The 23,856-nt window shown below is 43.5% G+C and overlaps 1 protein-coding gene across 5 annotated transcripts in view; it reads right to left on the bottom strand.

Moving 5' to 3' along the window:
• DENND4C (DENN domain containing 4C) overlaps positions 1-23,856 on the bottom strand; it is a 97,517-nt gene that overhangs the window by 48,245 nt on the left and 25,416 nt on the right. For all 5 annotated transcript variants that reach the window (XM_075931498.2, XM_075931495.2, XM_075931500.2 and 2 more), the window contains 10 exons: positions 23,495-23,553; positions 20,220-20,364; positions 18,514-18,689; positions 10,962-11,062; positions 9,354-9,572; positions 7,097-7,242; positions 5,853-5,888; positions 5,205-5,332; positions 2,208-2,340; positions 697-903 (listed from right to left, as the gene is read on the bottom strand). In XM_075931498.2, the coding sequence (XP_075787613.2) occupies positions 697-903; positions 2,208-2,340; positions 5,205-5,332; positions 5,853-5,888; positions 7,097-7,242; positions 9,354-9,572; positions 10,962-11,062; positions 18,514-18,689; positions 20,220-20,364; positions 23,495-23,553 (1,350 nt within the window). The remainder of the gene's footprint in view (positions 1-696; positions 904-2,207; positions 2,341-5,204; positions 5,333-5,852; positions 5,889-7,096; positions 7,243-9,353; positions 9,573-10,961; positions 11,063-18,513; positions 18,690-20,219; positions 20,365-23,494; positions 23,554-23,856) is intronic.

Genomic DNA, 23,856 nt, shown 5'->3' on the forward strand with positions numbered 1-23,856 from the left:
GAGTTGAGGTGATTATATGCCTTGTTACATTCCAAATGGAAGAGAGAACAAACTATTTCAGTTAAAGTTCTCAAATCCACAGCAAACAGCAAGCACTTTGTTGCACTTGTTTGAAGTTATTTCTCCTTGGTCTGGCTGCTAGTGCAATTGTAATTCATTAATTCGTTTTTTACAAATAACTTATAAATAAAGTAGTACAAAATAGCAGTTTAAGAAAGCATGTGGAGTAACAGGGCTCTATTTCACTTCTGACAGAAGCCAAGCCACAGGCCCTGGTGATGGAAAGGCCACCTAGCAAGGGCATTACAAGGACCAATTGCTCCAGAAGTGTTCAATGGGTGTGGCTAGGCCCCTGAGCAACCTTTGGAGCCCCAGCTACAAATGAACGCTGTCTCTCTCATGCAGAACCCTATGTGGATTACCACCAATCTCAGCAGTGGTAATAATCCTAACCCTCACAGCTGTCTGTGAGCATGGTAGTGTTTTAAACTCATCTTCATTTCCAGGTTCCCTATCTCACTTCACAGCTTTCAGCTACTTATTTCAACAAGGCTTTTAAAAAAAGGTGTAAAAACAGAAGTTGTGAGCTAGATGGTAAGCTTGAACATTACTTGCTCTTAGAAGTGAAACATTAACAGTTAACATCTTGTACCTTCATTCGCATTGTATAGTTGTGAACTTGGGGGGGGTACTTGCCTCATCTAGTGGTTCCACATCGGTTCTCCTCATCTTAATAAGAATGTCATAAGCTTGTTGCAGTGCTCTGACTTTGGGATGGGAAACTCTGGCGTAGGCTGGCAGACAAATGAACCACAGGCTATAACAGTGACTGAAGAGGCACTTCGCCCACAGTGGTGGGTTTGTGTAATATTTCTTGGCTAATTTATGGGCTGTTTTTATCTCCTGTAAAAGGCAGAAAACACCAAGGATAGAAACAAACACCTTAAACTTGGAGGAAATTTTCTTTTAAATCAGATACAAGCTTTTTAAAAAATGGGATGCTGCAGCTCATCATCCTGAAGGTAATCATTCAAACCCGAATGTTAAGCTGTAGTTCCCATCAGAGTCTCCCTTCTATAAAGCTCTTCATAAGGCAATAATGGGGAAGAGAATGCATTCTAATACCACTTCAAGTCTGCTCCACCTCCCTTTATTAAACCATGTATTAAAACAGTCAATCCCTCTATATATTTTAGAGGTATGTGTCTATCTGAGACTCTGTTTGTTCAAGAACACCTCCTAAATGGTAAGAGATAGGACCACCAGTAAGGAATGCAGCTTCCTCTTCTCCTAACTTAGAGCAGGGTCAAGGTTTGGTTGTGCCAGGACAACTGGAAGACCCAAGAAGAAGACTGTTTTCCATAACTTGCAAAGGGAGGGGCTTCTGTTTGGAGGGATGTGATACTGAAAATGACCACTGGGGGCAGCAATCCTGCAGAGGACAGCTATCCTAATGTGTGTCCACTGGAGCAGTTGTACCACCAAGGGAGCTGTCAGTGGAGCTAGGACTCTGCCATCTTGCCTGCCTGCACACTGGGTAAGTAGCCCTTCTGCCCCAAACTCTCCCTCTCCTGCACTGCGGCCAAGGGCAGGAAGGGGGGAGGGAGAGAAAAAATGCCCCTGGCAGCCGGGGGAAGGGGCAGCCAGAGAGCAAAGAAAATGCCCCTGGTAGCCAGGGGCAGGCAGCAGTACACGGGCGGGGAGGGAAAGAGAAAATGCTCCAGGCAGCTGGGGAGGCTGGGTAGAGAGAAAGCCCTGCCGGATAGGACCCTCTGCCCGGAGTCCCATCCTCACTCCCCAACCCTAACCCTAACCCACACACACCCACACCCACACCCACCCCCACCCCCACCCTGCCCCCTCCCGTTCCACATTCCCAAAGCCCTGTCCTGACTCCTGTACTCCCCACATTGCCAGCTCCCTGCCCTGAAGGGACCCAGGCAAAGACAGTTAAGTCTGCTAGTAATACATGTTTGGCTCTGACATATAGTATTAGATACAGGAAGCACTGCCTCTGTAAATTCATATTTATTTTGAATCCTTCCTTCTACACACATATCTATTTTTAAAGAACAGATGTCTATAACTTTGAACACCACACCAATTCACAGCATAAATGGGTAGTAACAATTCTACCCAAAACCTATGTCCGTTCTGATGCTCACACACATTATATAATATAAAGGCAGAACTAGTAAAAATCTAACCTGTTTTGTTCTCTTTGCCATAAGTGCTGGGCTGTTTGAAATGTTACCTCCAGCTGGGTGCCTGTTGAACGAAAGCTTGAGCTCTTGTGGCCTGTCGAAGAGCTTCAAATCTAATCTTGGGAAGTTTTTATAGCTATTTAAAAAAAGTGAAAGGTGATATTTAAATTTCCAAATCATTTAGTTGTTCTGCTCCAAAAGCAAGGGCCTCCTACCTGCAAGCTGAAGGCTTCAGCGCATTGACATCAATGGCAATGTTTTTTGTAAAGAAAACAAAATGGGAGAGAGTGGAAGGTTGGGAAGACTCTTCCCACTGAGAGGCAGTGGGGAAGTGGTGGAGGGGGGGGAGAGACATCAGAAGGACCCCCCCTGCCCTTGATCCTTGAGCCCAGCAGAGACAGGACACCAGCGAGTTAACAAGACCTTCATACCTCAGTGGCTGATCGAGTCAGGAGAGAACAGGTGAAGGGCAGGTGTAACCCTGAAACCTTCAAACATGTCACAGAGCTGGGAAGATAGGGGAATAAGTTTGGGTATGTCTACACTACAGAGTTAGTTCGAACTAACGGAGGTTAGTTCGAACTAACTTTGATAGGCGCTACACTAGCGCTCCGCTAGTTGGAACTTAATTCGAACTAGCGGAGCGCTTAGTTCGAACTAGGTAAACCTCATTTTACGAGGATTAAGCCTAGTTCGAACTAGCTAGTTCGAATTAAGGGCTGTGTAGCCCCTTAATTCGAACTAGTGGGAGGCTAGCCCTCCCCAGGTTTCCCTGGTGGCCACTCTGGCCAACACCAGGGAAACTCTATGCCCCCCTCCCGGCCCCGGACCCCTTAAAGGGGCACGGGCTGGCTACGGTGCCCGTGTCAGGTGCAAGCCTGCCAGCACCCAGCCAGCAGACCCTGTGCCTGGCACGGATCGAGCCAGCCACCCGATGCCCCCCAGCCCTCCCCCTCTTCCCGGGACCAGGCTGGCAGCTCCCGGGAGCTTGCCCGGGACCGCAAGAGGCGGGCACCCACCTGGGCTAGTGCAGACATCGTGGACCTTGTCCACGATCTCCGCACTAGGCACAGGAAAGTGGCCGGCTTGGGCAGGATAGCTGCCAGCCTGGCCACCCAGGAGCAGGTGTGCATGAAAATCAAGGTGGTCCACTGAGACCCCCGACCCTGAGCCCTGAGCTTACAATGGCTGTACTGGGTCAGACCAAAGGTCCATCTAGCCCAGTAGCCTGTCTGCCGACAGCGGCCAACCCTAGGGACCCTGGAGGGGATGGACCGAAGACAGTGACCAAGCCATTTGTCTTGTGCCATCCCTCTCCAGCCTTCCACAAACCTTGGGAAGGGACACCACTCCTACCCCCTGGCTAATAGCACTCCATGGACCCAGCCTCCATGACTTGATCTCACTTCCCTTTAAACTCTGTTCTAGTTGTAGCCTTCACAGCCTCCTGAAGCAAGGAGTTCCACAGGTTGACTCTTCGCTTTCTGAAGAACAACTTTCTGTTATTAGTTTGAAGCCTGCTACCCATTCCTTTCCTTTGGTGTCCTCTAGTCCCTTCTTTATGGGAACTAATGAAGAACTTTTCTGTATGCACCCTCTCCACCCCACTCGTGCTTTTAGAGACCTCTATCCTGTCCCCCCTCCATCTCCTCTTTTCTAAGCTGAGAAGTCCCAGTCTCTTTAGCCTCTCTTCATATGGGACCTGTTCCCAACCCCTGATCATTGTAGTTGCCCTCCCCTCTCCCAGCCTCTCTCTTCCCCTCTCCCACCTCCTTTTCCCAGTCTCCCCCAGTTTTGTTCAATAAAGACAGATTCCATTTTTGAACACAATTGTCCTTTATTTTGTACATCAAGAAAAGGGGCTAGGGAAGGGTAAGTGGAAGGAGGTGAGGGAGGAATGGGGTACGAGCCCCCGATGGGGAGGACTGGGCTGGCTTTGCGGGCTTCTGGGGGTGGAAGCTCTCCTGCAGCCCCCCAATTGTCCCCTCTCCCCAAATGGTAGCCTGCGGCAAGTGCAGCCAGGCTGATGGCCGAGTGGTGTGATGTGTCCAGTGTGGGCACTCCGGGCACTCCAAGCCAGGACTGGTTTTCAAGCGGGGCACCCCTGAGAACTGTCTGTCCGGGGTGGGGGTCGGGTCCCTTTAAGCACAGCCCTCGGCTAGCCTGAGACAGCATCTCCACGCTTTAAGTCCTCCTCTGATGCCCTGCCGGCACTGCTTCCGGCCATCCTTAAGCCCTGTTCAACGCTAATTCGAACTAGTTTTTAGTTCTAGACGCGTTAGTTAGTTCGAACTAAGCTAATTCGAACTAAGTTAGTTCGAACTAACTCTGTAGTGTAGACATACCCTTTGAGGCTTTAGGCATCTCCTGCAACAGATCCTTTCCTAGGACTGTGGGGAACAGAACAGCTGCAGTGAGAAGAGAAAGACAGGTTCCACCACCCTTTGGACTCATGGGATCCAATTAAAGAGCACAGAGCATTTGCAGGTGCAGATCCCTTGCCTGGTAGCCCATGGTGTATATTCACAGCAGGGACTCAGCACTCCTGTGCAGTTTTACTAGCTACCCCAACTGAAACAGGGATACTCCAGTGCAGCTGGTATGATATGCACATAACATGCACAGGGGAAGGAAAGCATGAAACATATACAGGTAAAAGTAATTAGAAATAAAAATTGCCAGGTGGTGATCAGTAGATAGCTAGAAACAAACAAACAAACCATAAAATTCCAGAAACTGGTCAGAATTCAAGTTGTCAGTGTTCCTTTATACCTAAAACACTAAATTTAAGTAAAAACAACGAGGAGTCCTGTGGCACCTTAAAGACTAACAGATTTATTTGGGCATAAACTTCCATGATTAAAAATCACTTCATCAGATGCACTTAAGTAGGGGCTTAAAGCAAGACGCAATAGCTACATGCATTCAGGTTTAAAGGGATAAGTCACCATTTCACTTAGTTTTCTGCAGCGTCAACACCTTTGGTAGTTCACAACATACCTGTACTTAGGTGCTCGGTCCTGTTCATCAAGGGGGGGTTCTGGTGGCATTATAAACACTGTGTGTTCACTCTTCTGTGATTCATCAAGTTCAATTAAACGTGTATCTTCTGCAGAATCGACATCAACCTGCAAATTAGTATCAGGACAAAACACCAGTTCTGACATTAGTAACAGTTGTTCTACATATCAAACAATACTCCCACCCACATTCTATGTACAGCTGATGCATGGAAAAGATTAGAGGGATTTTTTTGATCTATGTGCAGAGTAATTGTTATTCACACTGAGGCATGTACCAGTGTGCACCCCCAGAAGAAACTAGAGGAGAAAGTAAGTGGGTGCACAACTCCAGCAAGAGCTGGCGGAACTGCAGCAAAAGCCAGCAGGGAGCTATTTAAAGAGCTGGCAGGGCCCTGGGATGCAATAGGACAGAACTTGTACCAAACTTTAAGTTACTTTCACTGCTGAACAAAACAAAAACTTAGCTGTGTGCTTTGCTAATCACCTGGGTGCCATCTGAATCTTTCCTGAGCAGCTGCACAGGTGCCTAGCTCGCAGAGAATGCTGTGTACATTATATTTTTACTTCTACTTTGTAATTAGGGAAACATACAGACATTTGAAAACAATTAAAAGGAAACAAGTACCTTCTCTCCCTTGTCTGTTCCTTTATCAGGAAAAAGCTAGAAAGAGGCCAAAGTTAGTTAGTTTTTCATTTTATAAGAAGCTAAGTATTTTTACATGTACATATTTTCATAAAAATTGTTTGCTCTCTTATATTACCAAGATGATCAAACTACACCGTCACATTACTTTGAATGAAAATCATCTCCATTATAAACACTTCTTCCTTTCACTGAAAGCTAAAGGAGTAGACTGTCTCAACAAGCTTTTGGTCTGTTATTGTCAGTAGACTAACAATCCCAATTCTATAAATAACTTTTCTTCCTTTAATTTAGCTTAGTTATATTATTTCAAAAAGAACAGTGTCTTCCTACTACACTGATTCAATATTTAGAAGCAAAGATTCATTCCAGCATCCTAAAAAAATGAAGCCACAAACCTGGCCCAATTATCAAAACCAAGATTTTTCCTAAAAAAGCATATACTCACAGGTAAATAATTGCCTTGATTCTTGATCATATAATTTATTTGTAAATTATGTACTTGATCTTTTATAGATTAAGATATACCGCATTATTATCCATCTGGACTGGAGTTACACCCTGGGAATGGACTATATTTTTAACATAGGTGGGACTTGGGAACTATTCCAAAACTACCCATATACTGACTGGTTGCATTTACAGACAAGAAGGAAAAGTTCCTGCCTCAGCAAGATCATCTACACAGAAAGTATACATAACAAGAGAAATGTGCTGAGAGGAAAGGATGAATAATAAAGTTGGAGCATTTGTATTTGGCACACATCTTGTTACGTTAGAACTAGGTATGGGTGTTGCTATTTTAATGACAGCCACAAGAAAATTTGGGAACGAAGCATGACAAGTGGAGAGGATGGTTAGGGTTTAGAAACTGGTTGAGACAGGCACTTGAGGGAGGTATAAGAGGACCTGAGTGGAGCTGGTATACCACATACCTCAGAGCAATCTCAAAGTCTCAGTTTTTATTTTTATTAATCACTGAATCATTACACTGTGAAACTTTCAATTGGAGAAGTGATGGGGGTCCACTACAAGTTTCCCACATTAACCAAAAATATGATGAAAATGCAACATGATGAAGGGGGAAATGACTGCATGATAACCAAAGCAAACTCCATTATCTCGCAACAACAGCTGCTACTGCTCCCTCACTGTTATGACTAAAAGTGGCAGATGTGAAGGCACATAAATACTTAAAGAAAAAAAAATGAAATACAATGTTTCACCTTTTCTATGCAGTCATCAAAAAATGCCAAGCCGGTATCCTTGTCACTCACAAAACTGCACTCTTCTATGAAGCGGCTAAATATCTGTGTTTTGGTTAGGAGCATGTAGAACTTTGTATACGCACGATCTCTACTTTTTAAAAATCCTGGTTAAAAAAAAATTAGAAAATTAAATACTAGTTTTAATATGAAGTCTCTTACAAAACAACTCATTTGAACATCAACAACAACAAAGAGACAGTTGTCTGCAAGTGTTTTACCTGTCAATTGTTATACTAACACCTCACATTACTTACATTTCAAAGAAGAGCTTTGCCTTTTTTGTTTGTTTGCTTACTTTGCATTTGATAATGCATAGTGGATAGTCACTTGTACCAGTAGTTTTCAAACGTTTCTCTCTCATGACCAAGTTGAAGAAAGTTGTTGATGCCCATGACCCAACAAAATTAGATTAGTGTATAGGCTCCAGGGTGAGGCTGAGGATGAGAGCTTTGAGGTATAGGAGGAGGCTCCAGCTTTGGGAGGAGGATCAGGGCTGGGACACGAAGGACTTATCTTGAACAGCTCCCGTCAGCAGTGCAGTGGGGGTGCTAAGGCAGCTTCTTGCCTCTCTTGGCACTGCAGACCATGCTATGCCCCACAAGCAGCCAGCAAGCAGCAGGTTCCCAGCCAAACAGGAGTGCAGAGCTAGTGCTCCGGGTAAGGGCAATGTGCAGATCCCTGTGTGCTCTCTCTCTCTCTCCCCCCCCGACCTAGAAGCTGGGCCTGTTGCCAGCTGCTTCTAGGACACAGTGCAGTCTGTGGTGCTAGAACAGACAGATAGCCTGCCATAGCATCCCCACTGGTCACCTAATCACCCTGCAGCAAAGAGACCGAGTGCCTGATATTCCAGGACTCAGTACTGGGTTCTAACCCATAGTTTGAAAACCACTGACTTATACCATTCCTCAGTGTAATCAGTCTCCTTGGCTTCTGTTTTTTCTTGCTGTGTGAAAGACAAAGACAGGAGAAAAAACTACACACCAGAACATAAGAAAAAGTAATTGTAAAGTCACAAAAATGTATGGGTTCTTGGGGCAGGTATAGGATAAGTATTTTTAAAAACTCCTTTTCAAGAGTACAGTACAGTGTCCATTTAACTATTTCCCTTAAGAACTTTTCTCAACTCTGTCAAACCAGTAGTCTATCTGAAAAGTCTACACAACTAGAATGAATTGAAGGGAGTTAGATCATTTTTGTTCCTTATTGGTTTCTTACCTCCTTAACATTCCCCCCCCCCCCCCCAAAGTATTCTATTCTCACCCTGTATAGAATTAAGAACATTTTATTTTGTTCTCTTTGTTATCAGGCCATTAGGATTTAGTTTTTATGAGTCTTTGTCGTCAAAACAAGTTGTAAAGTTTCTATAAGCAGGAGCCAGGATGGGCAATAATTTTTGAAGGGGGCCACTTCACAAAATTCTGAAGTGGCCGTGGGCCGCCCCAGAAGGGGCAGGGCCTCCGGAAGAAGGGGTAAGGCCAGGAGACTTCAGGTGTTCCCCCACCCACAGACCCTGTTTTGAACAGCTGGCAGTTCTCTCTAGGTGCCACACGCCCCTAGTGGTGGGAGGAAACTTTGTGTGCTCCCCCCACCGCAGGCAAATCCAGAGTCTCGGTGAATGGAAATGCGTGATGTCTCTTGACCTCTGCCCCAGCCCTGCCAGAGGTGCGGTGTAGAGGGAACCACCAGCTGTTTTGAACACCTGGCAGTTCCCTCTGGTGCCACATGCCTCTGGCAGGGTGGGGAGACTTTGCGTGCTCCCAGTCCCCAGATTTTGATTGACCTGAGGGTGGGGGAGCAGCAGGGCAGCCATGGGCCGGATCAACTGGCTTGGCATGCGAGATATGGCCCACGGAGGCTGTCTTGCCCACCCCTGTCCAAGAGCCATCTTAAAGAAATGTGCACAATAGAGATAATGCCACACTACTGTGAGAAGGTTTTGTCATCCCTTTCACAGTATCAAGGCCTGCAGTTACCTTAGCAGAATGGTCACATTACCACGCCCAGATACTATTTAATAATAACCAACTTTACTTATATTTTATCTAATTATAACATTTTAAAGATTCAAAATAACTGCAAAGAGCAAGATTCTCCTCACAGATGTGATATTCCTGGGAAACATGCAATTAAATTGCAATTAAGATTTTCCAAACACAGTAATATAATAATCACCACAACATCAACCATGCCTGAACGTGATCCAAGACAACCTCACCTTGAAGGTCAAACAAGGAATCAGCAGCCGTGGCTTTATTTGAAGGTGCCTGGGTAATTGGCTTGAGGAATGTTCTGTACCCCTTTAAAATAGATGCCATGAAGCGTAGAAAAGCCTCTTGGATCTCCATCTCAAGTTCCGTCATCTTTTTCTGCCAGGAGAAATCTGCCTCTATGGGTGTCATCTCCACTGCAGAGCCTTCTTGGGTCTTTCTGTGAACTATAAATAGGAGCAAAGGGAAATTGAGCTTTATTATGGATGAAATTAAAACAAAACTATCCTAAGAATGTTAGGAATACCCAAAATATGTGATCCTCTAATACTTCGTATTCCTGAAAGTTGTCAAAATGACAACATAGGAAATTTAAGATTCTCTGTTAATCCTAAAACTACTAACTTATTTTACATAGGCCACCAAAGAATCATTAAATGGCACTTATTTCCAGTTCCCATCATGTGGACCAGATTAGAAAGAGCTACATGAACATAAGGAATCTCTTTTCCACAAGCCAGCCAGTCCTGTTTCAATCATTCAAATGGGATCCTTTACACCACTTGTCCCATCTCCTAAACTGAATTTCATCATTCTGCAGTGGATCTCTATACAGTGTGGCAGACTGATTTTTCTTACACAAGCACAAGAGAAATCCATTTCTATGCTATCTTGATAGCACTTGTCCTTTAGTAGGTGTACTGCAAAAGAGTAAAAGTATTAACCCAATTTGATGTACACCATTGCCTCTGCACCAGTTACATTTGGAACTGAGCCTACAGCAGCTTTGTGTTAGAACATCTGATTCTTAAAATAGCCTGCTGAGAGGACTCAAAGCAAGGTCATGTTGTGCACAAAAGACTTTCACTGAAAGCTTACTGAAAATAGAGGGAAAGGCAAAAAAGTACTTGATTCATTAAACCACTGCATATTATTTCAGTTTGAATGTTATCTTCATTTTCCAGTCTTTATATATGTGTCATCACCACTTCCTCAGTTCAGTGTAAAGTATGCATTATTAAATCAACTTCACATTGAAACCCCTATATATACTCCAAAGATAGCAGTGTCTGAAAATAGTTTGAATGTGGTCCCAACTAAAGAGTTGGTTTGGACAGGGTCAAGCTATAAGAAACTATTCACTGAACAAAACACAATTTCTCTGTAAGTATCTGGTCAGAGTTTAAGGTACTTAATTTTTACACTCACGTTTGTAAGATAGGCTGTGTAAGTACTGCTAAAAACTTACTTTCCTCATACCCTTAGCATTTTTTCAGTTAAAAGTAATGATCTAACATGAATGTAATAGACTCAGTTCCAAAATGCGTTTCAGTGGGAGCTTTGTCCAAACTGTGTTTTAAACCCAGTTCCCTTTTGACAGCCCCATCTATGTTCAGAACAGGAAAGAATCTCTGTATGATTTGAATTTAAGAATGACAGCAGAGTAAAAGTGCAAAAACTTCATGTCATGTACTTTAAAGGGATGGCCTTACATTTATAGCCTTGGTTCTCATTTGTTAAGAGTTGTTGGTTTAGATCACCCAACCACAGTAATTTTCACAGAATATTTAATTCCCTTGCTTAGGGGAGCTGCCCTTGCCACCTTCATGTTTTACCTGATGCTAGCTGTGGATGCAACTTCCTTAAGGCGCTGAGTAGATTTTTGCATGGCTTCTTAGGAAGTTGTTTCCAGTTCATGATCTTCTTATCATCTGATCTACACAGTGAAACAAACCATGCATAAAAAATAAAGAACTGTAAGTGTATGAAAATTTAATGCTTTCTTACTTCATTTTCAAGATGGCATGATATCAAAATAAGGAAATGGCATTCGAAAGAAGCCTTATCACTTTAATTTTGGATGCAGAAATAAAATACACAGTAGCAAGAACAGAACTGAAAACTATTTCGTTTCCACAAAAATAATATAGTAGTCCAAACTGAGTTTGGATCTGATCCCAGACTAACCTGAAACGAGAACTTTTGTTTAGATTTGAGTTAGACACTGAAGTCAGTGCTTTAATAAATCTCAAAGTGGCTGCTTTTTTCCCCCCCTCACTCAGCTATAATTATGTCTTATTGAAAAACATAATTTAATCAAAATCATCTGCATTTGATTGGCATGAAAACACAAAATTCCTCTCACTGGGCTTCCATTTTGTATTCAATAGCAGTAGTAAAAACATAAAATACAGGCTTGAAGCATGGCAGAAAAGTGTAAAAGCACAGCAATTAGGAGCAGAGTAGTATATACAGGCATGTAAAAAAAATAGTGGCAATTGGGTCCAGCCTAGTATCTTTATGGTCATATGCTGCACAGCTACATTGATTCAATGTCTACTTTCAGTCTCAACACTAAGGCTATGTCTAGACTATATCCCTCTTTCGAAAGAGGGATGTAAATTAGATATATTGAAATTGCAAATGAAGCAGAGATTTGAATTTCCTGCGCTTCATTTGCATAATGGCGGCCGCACATTCTTTCAGAAATGGATATTTCGAAAGTGAAACCACCATCTAGACATGGTTCTTTCGAAAAACCCTTTTTTGAAAGATCTTGTACATCTTATTTTATGAGTACAGGATCTTTCGAAAAAGGGTTCGCCCCCCCCAAAAGAACCGCATCTAGACAGCGGTTTCACTTTCAAAATACCCGTTTTTGAAAGAACGTGCAGCTACCATTATGCAAATGGCATCACTTCATTATTGCTAAAAAACTAATCTTGATTTTTAGGCAGATTAAAAATGTCCAAAAGACCAGGAGCGTAGCTACAAGTGGGCCTGAGTGAGCTGTGGTCTGGACCCCCCATTCCCCAATTAGATTTAACACCAGTGGCACTGGAACATTTAATAGTGGACTACTGAAAGCCAGCCTCTGTCACTTCTAGGTGCAGGTCCAGACCTGGGTGTGGGCCACAAGCACAGGAAATAAGGGTTCAGGCAGGACTGCTGACAGAATAGACAGATCCCTGGGCAAGATGTTTGGAGGGCACAGGTCTGGGACCCCCAGAAGGGTGGAATCTCGAGCCGAAGCAGGGGGCCCAGTGCAGGAGCAGAACTGCCATGGTGGAGCTGGAGAATGACAGAGGAGATACAAACATCTGCATGGCCATGGAGAACTGCTTCAGGTGTCCTAGTGACCCTGCACTGGCTGGCCTGGAGAAGTGGGCAAAGACCCACATGTGCTCTACCTGAAAGTGAGGGGGGGATAGTTCCATCAGCCACCTGAGCTTCCCCCTTTACCCCAGGTTCTCCATCCCCCAGTCACTCGCCAGGTGGCAGCCAACAGCAGCACAACATTACAGGGGCTGGAGAACTCAGGAGGAGGGGGGAGCACAGCCACACAGTCAGCTGCCAGAGAGAAGTGGTGGTTTCCCACTTCAAAGTGCATCTCTTTCCTGCTGGCTGTTCAGCTTGCCCTCTTTCCTTCCTCCGCTGCAGAGGAACACTGGGTAGCCGCACAGCCAGCGGATGGAGAGAAGCTCAGCTTTCCTGCTTCAAAGAGCAGCTTTTCTCTGGCCTGTTGTGCGGCTACCCTGTGCTCCTCTAAATCCTTCCAGGCCATGTTCGCACTGCTGGCTGCCTCCTGCCAGCTCTCCTGAGGCTGCAGCCTACAAGTCAGTTTCCCTGCTCTCCTGTCCCCCCACCCCAACCCTCTCTGCAGAGGGACTGGCCCCTTGCAGAGTGGTTGCCCCCTGCATGGACAAGGCAGCCGGAATGCCCAGCCCCTGGAGGCCCCATGTTGCTTCGGGGTGGGGGAAACCATGCCAAGGTATAGTATGTTTAATTGTAAATCTGCCTCTACTCTGCTCTTTCTAGAACAACATTGACTATACTGTTTTCCAATTCAACAAAACAAAATAAAAAGAATGATTTAAAAATCTCTCCAACTCTTCTTTTCCTAAAACCCTTCCTCTCTTAAAAAGATTGTTGTTACTTTTGCAAATATAGTCTGAAAGCAATGAAGAAAAGGCACTAAAAAGACAGTTAGATGAATGAAAGCTATTCAACATTTGTTGGCACTAAATAATGTTTCATCAGACTATGATAATGAAGCTACTATCACTAAATGCTTTCAAAAGACACTTGTCAATGTGTAGTTGAGACACTGTTGTACTAGAAAATACTGCCTTTCTGAAAAATATCCATTCTATTCAGCTGTACATGTCCTTCTAAATTACCTTCACTACAGCAGCACTGTTATATATAATAAAATGTATCTTTCCACAGAAAAAGGAATGGGGCTCAAATAAAATAAAAGTCAGCCGTAACATTCATTACACTTTATACTTTTATACAGTCTTCCAAGCAAAGTGCTTTACTGATGCTGATATGCAGGAATATATTGAGGAGATAAAGAAATACCCCCATTCTGCAGATGAGGAAAGTGTTGTCACATGCCCTAGTGAGAGAAAAGGAGAGTATGGTATTCCCAGAGATGAACTCACCAACAGTTCCAATCTACTTTAGTAGGAAATGAAGGTATTCAGCACCTCTGAAAATCAGGCTATAGTTGCTATTAGTAAAATGCCCCAAAAAAGCAAACAATTTTAGTTGGTAGTAACATAAACTTGGACCCATGTGACTGGTTGGGAAGGGAAATCAGGTCTCCTGATTCCCGGTCCTCTGCCTTAAACAATTTTTAGAGACTTTTGAAATGTTACATTTTGTCATCATTCTCCCCCCGCGATTTTAACCAAGACTGTGCCAAAAACTTTATTCAATAGACAGATCAAGACCTGTTAATACCAGGGGAAAAAATAATTATTTATTCAGGTGGAAGTAAACATGAGCGAGGAGTCAGAATTGTAATGAATACAGTTGCAAAACAGTCACTAATGGCCTGACAGCCAGTATCAGACAGGACATTCAAATCCAAGCATACAAAATGCACTGTAGTACAAGTATATGCACCCACAAATGATGCTGCTGAAGAGGATAAAGATAACTTCTATATAGTACTAGTAGCTTGATGAGTAGGCCTGTCTTTGATTCTTTGAAGTCTGTCGTTTTGTAACACAGCTATGTCTGTTTCGGAGTTTAGTTGGGCACCTATTAATTGTATTGACTATGATGGAATGAGGATTGATTTCACAGTCTTGTTTATTAGTAGGTCCAGGGACTGAAAGCATGCTATGACCAGGGAAGCATTGTGATGGAAATCTGCCTCGGATTTTGTCTGAGCAAGCAATAATCCAGGTAAGGAAAGATGATAATATCTTGTTCCCTTAGGTAAGCAGTGACAACCACCAGCATTTTAAAAAAGACTTAGTGTCATGGAAAGTCCAAATGGCAAGACTGTACATTAATACTGACTAGAACTTTCGACTGAGTAGAGAATATGTCTGTGAGCAGGGTGAATCAGTTATGTGAAAATAAGCATCCTCCAAGTTGAGGGACAAAAACCAATCTCCCTGCTCCAGTGCCGGGATGATAGTGGCTAGTGTCACAATTCTGAAACTTTGTCTTTTTACATATTTGAGGGCTCTGGGATCTAGGATTTGATGCCAACCCCCATTTTTCTTCTGTTTGAGAAAATAAATGTGAATAGAACCCTCTTCCCCTGTATTTTACACCAAGCTGATGGAGGTGTTTGACCTCTTGGTTCAGACAATTGTGAGTGGTGTCTGAAGAGGGGCAGGGTGAGTGGTTGGAAGGGAGGGACAGAGGCAAAGGGGATGGTATAACCTGATCAGATTGTTTGAAGAACCCATTCGTCTGATATTATAGACTGCCATTCAGTGTAAAAAGGCAGCAGACAATGACAAAAATCACTTATAAAAGGATGGTGGCCCTGGAGCGAGTGAGTGTTTTCTGGCCCTCAAGTGGAACCTCAAATTTGCTTATTTTGCTGGGGTGGCTGGTTTGTTGAGTTGGTTTGCGTGCATCTGCACTGACGTCTATTGTGATCCATGCTGTTGGTGGTGGTGATCTTGTGTGTACTGTGGGTACCCTTGGCCTGGGATACAGCTGACATCTGTATTTGTCTTCACTTGGTCGCAGGTGTGTGTATTCTCAAAGAGCAAAGCGTGGCTCTGGAGTCCTTCATAGAATGAAGAAACTCATTGGTCTTGGTGGAGAAAAGTTTTTCGCCCTCAACTAGAAGGTTTTCCATAGTCGACTGTATTTCACAGGGAGAGAAGCTACAGAGTTGAACCACAAGGCTCATCTCATGACAAGTGCAGTGGCTGTGGATCGTGTAACTGTGTCCGCAGTGTTGAGAGCCTCCTGCAGGGCTGTTCTGAAGATTGCATGTCCCTCTGTGATGACTGCCCTACACTGCTGCGGGGGCTTTGCCTCTGGTATTTCCTCAACAAAAGTGTTAAGCTTTGAGTAGTTATAATCCTATTTACTGGAGTAACATAGCATAGTTCACTACTCTAAACTGTAATGTTGACGATGAGTACACTTTCTTCCTGAAGAGGTCCAATCTCTATCTTTATTGGCTGGGTAGAATGAGGTTGCTCTTGCTTATTCCTCTGGTGAGCCGCCTCCAATACCAAGCAGTTGGGAGGAGGTTGGGCGAAGAGGAATTTGGAGCCCTTGGGATGGACGTAATATTTTTTATCTGCCCGTTCACGTATGAGTGGAATTGTAACTGGTGTCTCCCAGATTGTCTTTGTGGGGTCCATTATCGCCGGGTAAATTTTTGCTAATGGGCCAGTGTGGGGGATGTTTATCAGTTCAAAATGACTGTCACCTCCTCCATGGCGATGTTAAGGTCAGCTGGCAATCTTTTAAAAAGGTCTTGAAATGTCGTAAAGCTGTTCACTGCCATTGGTGATGGCGGCATCACTACCTTATGAGGGGACAATGATGAATTCGAATCGGGAGATGTATCTGGCCCTGCTTGACGAGATCGTGGCTTCTGAGCCTCCTCCCTCCAGGCGCTGTGGTGGAGAAGGAACAGGTTGGATGGAGTGTTGCTTGATGTGTTTCTGCTTTAAATTCTAAGCCCATGGAATCCAGTATTGCCAGTGTGCTACATACAGCATGAGTGCTGGCATCCATGGATGTGGTCCCCATGGTGGGATGGGAGTCGTCAACTGCCATGAGGGGATGATAGGGAGATATCTGCACGAGGCATAAAGGATCTGATGACAAAGGCTGCTGGGGTCGGCTGTTTCCCATTTAGACTACCGCGCTGTGCCGACAATCAGCTGATCGGCACAGCGCGGCAGCCATTTTGTTGTAAATGAAGCGACGATTATTTTAATCACCGCTTCATTTTGCTATGTCTAGTAAACTCATCTACATGGTTCCGTTGACGGAGCCATGTAGTCTAGACACACCCTAAGGCACCACAGGACTGGTCATTGTTTTAAAGTTATAGAATAACATGGCTACCCCTCTGAAAAAGAGCAACAGTTAAACACAGTAGTTTGGGTGCCCTATCTGTCAGAACCCCTCTGAGAATACTTGTGATTTCATAATTACCTTCTTAAAATTTGTTACTACATGACAAAGAAGGAAAATTAACTATACATTGGAAACAATAAAAATTACTATGTGCAAAATGTCAAGATGCATAAATACTGATAGGGGTCAATTAGCCGCAGCAGATTAGAATTTTCAGAAGAGCCCGGGTTACTAGACTAATAGGAATCCTTTATTATGGTAATGTTTATACAGTCATTCAGCTACTTCTTTATTATAGGCAGAGTCACTGAAGGGGCAGAACTCTAATTTGTCTATACAGTAGTGTATTTGAAAGAATACAATGGAAGTTAAGCAGAAATAAAGTTTTTACTATACTGAATGTAGAAGCAATACAGTTTCTGCAATTTACGCCCCTAATATTACTAAAGGCATATTCAGAGCACCATTGTCAGATAGCCCCCCACACACTTGAGAATTGTTTTAAATATAGTTCTTAGTACATGAAATGTAGTTTTGAAAAGAACTGTGGTTTGACTAATGAGAATTCAAGAGCGTGTTATCCTGTAGTACAGGTTGGACCTCCCTGGCCTGGCACCCTCGGGACTTGATTGATCCTGGATGAGGGATTTTGCTGGACCATAGGAGGTCATTTCTGACTGCCTTGCAGCTGGCCCCACCCCCTGACACTCACTGGGCTTCCTAGCTCCCCCAGGCAGTCCAGCTAGGTTCTGCATTGGACTTCCTGGCTCCACCACTGCCCTCCCTGAAGCCCAGATGAGCCATGCACCAGGCTTCCCGGCTGCCCCCACCCAGATCTCTCTTCCCAGATCCCAGCCCCCTGGGCAGCCCTGCTGGGCCACGTGCTGGTCTCCCTGCATCCACTCACCTGCATCAGGCTCCTTGCTCCCCCCTTCTCCTGCATTGGGCCGGCTCCTGGGTTGCGACTCCCCCTTCCCTCTCCCGCCCCCCCAGCATGATGGGACTCTGATCCTGGAACACCCATGATCCTGCTGGATCACAGATGTTGCCAGACCTGAAAGTCAGTTTTCAGAGGTGCAACCTATACCAGAAAAATTCTTTAGAAGTCTAGCCTCACATCTGTTGCCCACATAGCCTTTTGCCATCTTATCATGTACTGAGTTCAACCAAGTTAGAAATGCAACCTAAGCGCTGAGTTTTAATTAAGGTGTTTCCCTCCCACGCACACACTTTATACAATATAGGTCTCATGTCATTATAACTCTTATCCAGCTAAAGGAACTAATGCTTCCCTAACAACTTAGGAGACATCATGCTTGACAAAGGATCTAAAAAGTGGACATCAGCATTTTATACACATTTCTATTTCAGCTGACAGTTTTACATTAAACTGAACACATGTACATGTGTAGGACACATCTGGAATTGTATTTCACTCATGTAGCCCAAATTCAGAGATGGTGTGATGCACCAGAGACGGTGGTGCAAGGATGAGACTGAAGCAGAGAAAGAAACCAATAGAATAATACAAGATGCAAGCCCTAATTTGCTTTTTTTCTGTCCGACAATTTCACTCTCTTCACATGGTCACAGCAGCCCTTACATACTCAGACTTTCACTTGAATCTCACCTCTGATTTTAGTCCAAGAGTCCAATTTGGTACATTTTGGTTTGCTATGAAACATGAGCAACAGTAGAGAGAGGAAGGCTGATGAGACGTACTTCTATACTATACATAACTGTTTATTGGCAATTTCAGGGATTTCTGGATCCATGTATAAAATTGGTAAAGTTAAAAAACAAACTTACAGATATACCATGTTTGTGTCTAAGTCAATGCAAACAACATCCTGTGGTGGATCATACAGATCAAAGTATCGTGAATCAACTCCAACTATAAATGGAACTGGAGCACTGAGCACTGTTGCCAGAGACAAAGGACACAGAGGGATGTATGGGCACTGCCACTGAAATGGAAATATCATCTAAAGGAAAAATGAAATGAAAGCCATGTATTAAAGATGACAACACAGATACTGTGAAATAAAAACAAGTGAAGTTGGTGAATACAGAAAACAAAAATACTAAAAGTTATGTTTACATGATCAAAAACTAAAGCCACCATCAAGTTGGTTCACAGATTCTTCAGTGTACTTTTTAAGAGGGCTGCACAAGAAACTAGCAATGATCATGCTATTGCTGTAAAATGGTTATTTAGGGCAATCACATTAATTTACAGTCAAATATTAAATATATTAGTCACTCTTAAAAGGCACCTGAAAAATACATAGAGAAAGCAAAAATTTCATGGATTTCTGATGTGGTTTCTTCAACTATGCTTGCAATATCCTCACTAATATACATTTAATTTGCTTTGCACTGGAAGTGAAAGTATACTTGAAAAGTATGTTTTAACTAATTTAACTTAATCTACGAACATTTTGCTAAAAGTGTTAAAAAAAGTTAAGATCTCTAAGAGAAAAATATAGCTGCACTGAGAAGTGAACAATATTACATTACCAAAAGATTTCAAACAACATAGAAGACCTGAGATTCAAACTTTGCTATTCCCCTACCATAGCGAGAAAGATCATTATCATAAGCATAGGACTCAGGACAACTGTAAAGCCAAAGGGAGAGGTTCAGTGTAAAATGTTTCTTCTATGGCTTACGTTGCTTGCATTTAATTTTGGCTAAGAAAGGGGACTTTTTATTTCAACAAAAGTTGATTGAGTCAAGTCAGTTTATACAAGTGTTCTGAGTCATTCTAATAACTCAAGCATGTGGGTTTTTTTACACTTGCCACTAAGCTTGCCAATGAGGGAGCAAAAGAGGCAGCTGCCCCGTGTGGCAGAGTCCTGGGCCTTTTAAATTGCCACTGGAGCTGTGAGGTGGGTGCTGCACTTTGGGCTGGCTGCTCCAGCCCTGCCCCTTCTTCTGCCTCCCCACACCTTGCTCAAACACCTGTGGAGGTCGTCAGCTCTTCTGTTTGCCATTAATTCAACCCACTAGAGACCAGTATCACTGCATATCTCAATACATCTGGTTCAAAAATACATCTTCAGTGACTCCTGAGGCATTTGAATTTGAATGTACACGTCTCAGCGAATCTGTGCCCCCAACAGATTTCCTGTGGTACCAATCCTTAAGGACACACAGATCCTTCTCTAGGACCCCTGACCTGCTATTTGTGGTCTCCGACTTCCCAAGAAGTCAGCATTCCATTACTTTCGAAAACATCAACCATTAAATACTCCAGAAGGAATTGTCAGGGACTGCAAAGAGTCTGCAACTTAAACAAAGAACAGTGGCATTTAATGCAACACTAAAAGATTGCAAGCTTTCCTTCTTTCATAGTTTAACTGAGACTAGAAATAAGCATTTTCAAGCCTAAAGGAGAGGGGTTCTGTTCAACTTTAGAAGATGCTGAAAAAGAGTGGAAGCCTCAATGAAACATCACACTATGGAGTCAGCAACGATTTAATTCACTACTGTACAGAACATCCTGTACTTACAGCTACCACGGCTTCAGCTACTCCAGTCAGTACAGCGGGTCTCAGAGAGTGCAGCAGGATCTTACCCTCTAGCAGTACAAAAAGTAACAAAGTAGCACAGTTTTCCGGTCCAAGATTCATCAGCAAAGTACTGAAGTTTGCTCCACTAGGAAGAGAAGAAGAGATTACTTAGATCTAAACAGTAGTGTTCAACACACAGTTAAAGATAGAATAACTGCTACAGCAACAGCAATCCCAATGTTGGGCATTTGCTGGGGACTACAAGGCTGTGTCTACACTGGGCCACTTATTCTGGAAAATCAGCCGCTTTTCCGGAATAAGCTGCGAGCTGTCTACACTGGCCCTTGAATTTCCGGAAAAGCAACGATGTTCTACTGTACAAAATCAACCGCTATTCCGGAAAAACTATTCTGCTCCCGCTTGGGCATAAGTCCTTATTCCGGAACACTGTTCCGGAAAAGGGCCCGTGTAGACAGCCCAGTAGTCTTTTCCGGAAAAAAGCCCCGATCGCAAAAATGGCGATCGGGGCTCTTCTCTGGAAAAAGCGTGTCTACATTGGCCACAGACGCTTTTCCGGAAAAAGGGCTTTTCCGGAAAAGCAGCCTGCCAATGTAGACGCTCCTTTTCCGGAAAAACTGAAAACGGAATAGTATTCCGTTTTAAGCATTTCCGGAAATTCATGCCAGTGTAGACACAGCCATACTGTCTGAGAGTAGATAGGGATGTTAAAACAGTTAAACTGGCACCATGCTAGCATTTAACCCGTTAACTGTTTAATTTAGGGCCTGCCATGGGGTGCAGCTGTCTGAGAGGTCCCGCCGCAGCTGGGAGGTCCAGTGAATCTTTAGAACATCTGGCACATAAATATCTTGTAATACTGCTTTACAACAGTGCCATGCAAATGCCTGCTCTCACATTCAGATAACATTGTAAACAAGAACCAGCCAGTATCATCTCTTGCCAACTGTAACAAAACCTATTTGTCTGAAGTGATTGGCTGAACAAGAAGTGGGACTGAGTAGACTTAAAGGCTCTAAAGTTTTATATTTAATACTGTTATTTTTATATATAATTCTACATTTGTAAGTTCAACTTCCATGATAAAGAGATTGTGCTGCAGTACTGGCATTAAGCTACATGAAAAAAAAAAGTTTTTTAGAGTGCAAGTGTTCGTAATAAAAAATAAACAAAGTAAACAATATATACTTCACATTGTGTTATATTTTAAATCAATATATTTGAAAATGTAGAAAACATCCAAAAAATTAAAATAAATGGTATTGTATTATTGTTTAATAGTATGACTCATCATATTTTTTTAAGGCTTGAGGGCCCTAGTTAAAACTAAAAAGCAAATTTAAATTGTGTATACTGGACTCAGTGTACTTGTGAAGAGAATGTCCCTACCCTAACCTCAGGATGATTCTTACCAACAACCACAGGACATACAACACTAATACCAACCCTGGAACTTTACCTTGCAACAAATCCCGGTGCCAGCTTTGTCCACATATTTACTCTGGTGACACCATTATTGGACCTAACCATGCCAGTTACAAGATCAAGAACACATATTCCTGCTCATCCAGAAACATAATTTGTGTTATGTGCCTAAAGTGTCAGTCTGCTATGTACATTGGACAAACTTCTCAGACGGTTCGCCAAAGAATCAATGCACATAAAACAGATATGAGACAGGCTCTTTCACAGAGAGAAAACTGTTGCTTGCCATTTTAACCAGACTGACCATTCTCTCAATGACCTTAAAGAGATATTAACTCCAGACTTCAAAGAGAAGCCTCAGAACTGTCATTCATGCTTAAATTTTACACTTTACGTATGGGCCTTAACAAAGATGCCAATTATCTCACCCGTTACAAAGATAGCTTCCCTAATTATTACCACTAATATCATTACCTCACAGACACTAACCTTCCCCCTCATCCCCTCTCTGTTCTAAAATCTGATTTATCAATTTTATGTGTGTTCACTTTTTTTGATTGTATCACTTTGGTATACAGGCAGTCCCCGGGTTACGTGGATCCGACTTATGTCGGATCCCTACATACGAACGGGGCTTTTCTCGCCCCGGAGGACGCGAGCAGCGGGACCGCCCAGAAGCGCCGCGGTCCCACTGCCCGCGTCCTCCGTGGCAAAAAAAGCCGCCCCGCGTATCCCTGGTCTACTGCGGGGGGGGGGGGGGGGTCCCCCAGCAGACCAGGGAGACGCAGAGCAAAGCCACGGAGGACCTGGGCGGCGGGACCGTGGCGCATCTGGGCGGTACCGCCACCCAGGTCCTCCGCGGCTTTGCTCCGCGTCTCCCTGGTCTGCTGGGAGATCCCTCCCCCAGCGGACCAGGGAGACGCGGAGCAGCTTTTCTCGCCCCGGAGGACGCGGGCGGTGGGACCGTGGCGCGTCTGGGCGGTCCCGCCGCCCGCGTCCTCCGGGGCGAGAAAAGCCCCGTTCGTAAGTACGGATCCAACATAAGTCGGATCCGCGTAACCCGGGGACTGCCTGTACATACAAATTCAACTTAAGAACAAACCTACAGTCCCTATCTTGTACGTAACCCGGGGACTGCCTGTATATGGTCGTGCCAATTTTCTTCCACAAATTGATCTGAGGAAGTGGGTCTGGCCATCTTGTTAGTCTTTAAACCATCTTGTTAGTCTTTAAAGTGCTGCATAGTCCTGTCTCTTTTTTCAGCTAGACCAGACTAACACGGCTGCATCTCTATCACTATCTTACCCCTATGGCTATCCAAATACATCTTTAAACTCATTTTTGCTTTCCACTATGCTTGCACGTGTGTAACACTAGTAGATTGTACCAATCTCTTCCACAGATTAGAAGGGGGTGGGAAGAGGAAGCAGAACAACAAATAGTCTGTTACAAAGAAAAATACAGAGATCATGACATATAACTCCATTCCCAAAATACCAACTATTAAAAAAAAAAATCACTCACAGATAATCTCTTCTAAAAAGAAATCCCATACTGAGCCAGCAAGCAATCACCTGCTGTACATTTATAATTATTTAAGCCATATTAATCCTTCATATATGATGGTGTTTGTACACTACTTTCCCACACAACTGCATTATTGATATATGATGTACATATATTTGACCTTTTTCCAATTATTTGAGATTTAAATCATTATTATAATAAAGTTTTACTTTCTCTCATGCTTCATCTGCAGCCCATGTAAAAACACCCCCATCCCACCCCCAAAACCCTCAAACAATATAGAGTTTAAACATTGTTAACGTTACCTGAGTGGCAAGGGAGTAGAAACTGGTTGAGACAATATTAATGCATCATGAGCAGAAAGCTGAAAAAGATGAAAACATTATGTGGATTTATATGGCCAGCTCCTCCCACTCCTCCCCACAACAGGGATACTAAAGATGGTATGTCACAGTGTTATGCAGGGAGATATTGCCCAGGACAACCCTTGAGATTTCTATTCTTTGTGTGAAAAAGATCCAGAGTAATCACAGAGACAACTCACAGAAGTTAGAAGAAGCTATCTTTGACACAGCACTGAACATGCTACTACTGTGTAGTGACTAGAAGTAGTTAATCTGGCACTATGGACAGTTCAAGAGGGATGGCTCATTTAATCTGGAACTGT

This window comes from Pelodiscus sinensis, chromosome 6 (genome assembly GCF_052426305.1).
Source record: "Pelodiscus sinensis isolate ZL-2025 chromosome 6, ASM5242630v1, whole genome shotgun sequence".
Taxonomy (NCBI): Eukaryota; Metazoa; Chordata; order Testudines; family Trionychidae; genus Pelodiscus; species Pelodiscus sinensis.